The sequence below is a fragment of the Sinocyclocheilus anshuiensis genome, unplaced genomic scaffold, assembly GCF_001515605.1.
Source record: "Sinocyclocheilus anshuiensis isolate Anshui unplaced genomic scaffold, SAMN03320099.WGS_v1.1 scaffold329, whole genome shotgun sequence".
In the NCBI taxonomy this organism is placed as follows: domain Eukaryota; kingdom Metazoa; phylum Chordata; class Actinopteri; order Cypriniformes; family Cyprinidae; genus Sinocyclocheilus; species Sinocyclocheilus anshuiensis.
Genome location: NW_015540881.1, coordinates 1,178,107 through 1,181,911, shown reverse-complemented (window position 1 = coordinate 1,181,911; position 3,805 = coordinate 1,178,107). Strand labels below are relative to the sequence as shown.

Here is a 3,805-nt window from a genome sequence, read left to right as displayed (position 1 = left end):
AGTACACCGACAAACAAGCTTACGAAACAAAAGCCTGCCTCATTTTAATGTCTGTGGCAGATTTATAAATGAAAATGAATCGATCTAAAAGGAGGATGTCAAAAGCAAAGGATTCAGGCTAGTTTAAAGTTTCTAGTTTTGATTGAGTTTTAATTCCAACTTGCCTTTTAAATCGACTAGCTTTCTAGAAAAACTGATGCAGTGTATTTCAGTTTTTTTTTGTTTAAATGTAGCTTTAATAAAAAAAAAAACTTCATACCGGGTGTGCCTCACACATCCTGAAAAGTGAAGCTGCGGGCTCTTTGATCGCCCCCTGGTGGCTGGCTGCAGTACAGGTCATAAACCCCCGCCCTCTCCATGTAAACGAATGGGACTGGAGTCAAAATAAAAAAAAATTAATTACACTTCCAATACAATTTTCCGAAAGATGGTTTTGGTAATTTAAGGTAGTTGTTATCACGCTACTATTGAACATAGTACATAGTATATGTTCAACTGTTCGTTTTTGTGATAAGTTTGATTTTAGCTAGTAATTTGATGCTATAAAAACGGGGCGTGTCGTTATAGTTGATTGGGTCTGCGGGAGTTTGATACCACGGCTCCACCTTACGACACTACTGCGCAGACTCTGGCTCCAAACGAATCTCTACTGCGCAGACTCGGGCTCCAAATGACGTAATTTACTCAAGATGGCAGTGGCCATACTGAGATGCTTTGGCTTCACTTTTCTATAGTGGAAGGAATAGGAGACGCGTCGTCCATCTTTTTTTTACAGTCTATGGTTTATACCCAGATGAATTCCATGACTGGAACAAAAATAGAGTTAAATTTTTGCATTCAATTTGTCTATTTAAACCAATGGTAAAAAAACGGCAGAGTGATGAATGAAAATGCAATTTCTCTCCATGACAGTAGGTGGCGTTTATGAAAAAGCAAGAAAAACCCCTGCTGTGCTACAGATGCTGTATTGTCTGTAAGTGCCACCAAATCAGTTTTATGTAACAGCAGTGGCTCTGGGCATGTGAATAAAAAGCCTGATTCTTATTGGTTGGCCAGCTTTATTCACAGTGCGATAGATAAGAGATAAATGGATAGTTTACCCAAAAAGCACTATTCTGTCATCATTTACTCACCCTCAATTTCCAAACCTGTATGAGTTTCTTTCTTCTGTTAAACACAAAACATGATATTTCAAAAAATGTTAGTAACTAAAACAGCTAACGATAGTCATTGACTTCCATAGTATGAATAAAAATATCATGGAAGTTACAAACATTTTTCAAAACATATTCTTTTGTGTTCAACGAAAGAAATTCCTACATGTTTGGAAACAACATGAGGGTGAGTAAATAATTTAATTTTTCTATCCCTTAAGAACACCTATCCGTAAAAAAAAATCTGTCATATAGACAGCATGCAAATGTTTGTGTCAGCTGTTTAATCAAAGTCAAATGTTTATCTCACTGAATGTCTGTCTTGGTGTAAACAGGCCTAAACACACAACCTTGTAAAATGAACCTCAAATGAAATGACATCCATGAAAGTGCATACTGGTTAAGACCAAACCTAATTAAAAGCGTAAAAGCTAATGTTAAAAACTACAAATAAGAGGTCCTTTCATTTATCATACAGTCTTCTTTATCTTGATACTCACAATAGACCTGTAATTAGAAAGTGTTTTATTTGAAAGTATGTAACAGAATGCGTTTAATGAGATGATCCTCCTTTTTTTCAATTAAAAAAATTGCGTTGTGCTTTGAAAGCGTTTGATATAATTTAGCACTTGCTTAACTTATATATACATATATCTATGGAAGTGAAGCATTCTGTACTGCCCCAATCACAGAAAAGCTCCTCCAGGACACATGGGCAGAAGGCACTTTTAAACCAATTCCTCTCCAAGTATGTCTCATTTAAGTACAGTTTCTTAGTCAGCAAACATAACATTGCTATCTGGTTCTTTCTTGATAAAAAGCATTTGATCACTCACTAAAAATATATGTTTTTTATCCAGCTGACTGTATGATGTACATAACATATGTATCATCTGACTTTATGAGTCACAGCAAAGCTGAGGTCACAGGATGAAACACTAAGGGGTGTACAGTTACAAAACGCCCAACAAACATTAGGACTCATTTCCTATTACAAACATAACCTATTCCACTTGATAATCTCCTCGAAAATCTATAATCATATCCTGGTTTATATCACAAAAGTGTTTTCCATTTCATTTTTGCTTGTGCCTGTCGAATAACCTGCTTTGCCTCTTTAAACCTTTCTAAGTGAGTGAAAGCTCCTGTGCACGTTGTTGCTTTGGGATCACCTTTGTTCTGCTCTGGATCTTAACAGTTCGCTATAGCTATGCATCATTCTCACGTTACAAGATTCAAAAATAAAGCACCAGGAAGCACCAATACCAGCCCCCAGAAACCATTAAGATGCCAGACTTCCAACTCTGTGGTGTACCATCTCAAAGAAAAGCACACAATTGTTGATGGCTATTTATTCTGACCATGACGACTAGCTTTAAAGAGGACTAAAAGGACTTCAGTGTCCCTCGACCACGTCTGATATAAAAAAAAAGGTTTGTTTCACATCTACTATAGGACAACTCACATAAAGAGGAATCTATATGGTTGGCAGAAGCGAGCTACCAAACAAATACACAGTGACATAACAGCTAAAAGATTGATTATCAACAGCTGCATCTTTCGGTTAATTCCTCATCTCGTGTCCTCAATGAAAATATCCAGGACTACAACACCAATCACGTGACGCTTTTCTCTCTCTTGTGTTGGGACAACAAATACAGAGTAGCTGTGATCTCACTGTAATTACTGCAGTTTACTTTGATTGATACGGAAAACTATGGGCTTACAAAAAAGGCCGTATGTTTACTTACGATAACATACTGTGCTTATCTGTTTTCTACGATAAACTTAAAAGTTCGGTGTTAGTATAGTTTGCTCCGTATAATGTGCTTAATCATGCTTTATATGTGTGTCCTGGGCCATCTCTTGTGGCGGTGCTCATCTAGGCTGCTGTGTGAGGACCGGATAGGCCAGGGTTACATTCAGTGAGTCATTGTGCTGGACCAGAGAGGTGTGTTTGTAGTGCAGGACCAAGTCTTTCAAGGAACCGTAAAGGTTGTAGGGCTCAGCAAATCCAAAACCGGTGGCCGTCTTGTAAACCACACAATGTTTGATCTCTCCATCCACGCTGTAGGAAAAGAAGAAAATGTGTTAAGCGACAGTGAGATACTAAGGAAGTGCAGGCCACAGCTTGAGAAAAGAACTTGACGATTCCAGTTCCTCTTAACACTTCTGGTTCCTTAATGACTCCATTAATGAGTCATTCAGTACTTCTAAGGAATCAATACTTAGAAAAAAGGAACTGATTTTTAAAATCAAAATTAATATTTTTCAAGACCTTTTTTAAGTCCTGCACAAATAAAATACATACTGTATGTCTATATAGAACAAACCGATACAATCACAAATTGGTTAGTAAAAATCGGTTTGCACTAATATATCAATATACATTAGAGGTTGATCAATATTGAATTTTGCTGATAATGTGTTTAAAGCAGTGTTTCCCAACTGGGGTGCCGTCTGTCGAGAGCAGGGGTGCCATGTAAAAAAATATTTTTAATATTTTTAAATTGCTAAAATGTTCAAAAAAGCAGCTATTATATAATATCCCTTTCTGATGTCGCCAATAATTAGAGAGGCACCTCAGTCGTGGTATTGAAGGTGAGAGAGAGCGCTGTACATTCACTCCCCCCACCTACAATCCCTGCCGG

The 3,805-nt window shown here is 37.3% G+C and overlaps 1 protein-coding gene across 3 annotated transcripts in view; it reads right to left on the bottom strand.

The window, feature by feature from the left end:
• Positions 1 to 2,491: 2,491 nt before the first annotated feature.
• Positions 2,492 to 3,805, bottom strand: part of LOC107688475 (phosphatidylinositol 3-kinase regulatory subunit gamma-like) — a 40,874-nt gene continuing 39,560 nt past the window's right edge. For all 3 annotated transcript variants that reach the window (XM_016486152.1, XM_016486154.1, XM_016486153.1), the window contains one exon: positions 2,492 to 3,222. In XM_016486152.1, coding sequence (XP_016341638.1) covers positions 3,033 to 3,222 — 190 coding nt within the window. In that variant the 3' untranslated portion in view covers positions 2,492 to 3,032. The remainder of the gene's footprint in view (positions 3,223 to 3,805) is intronic.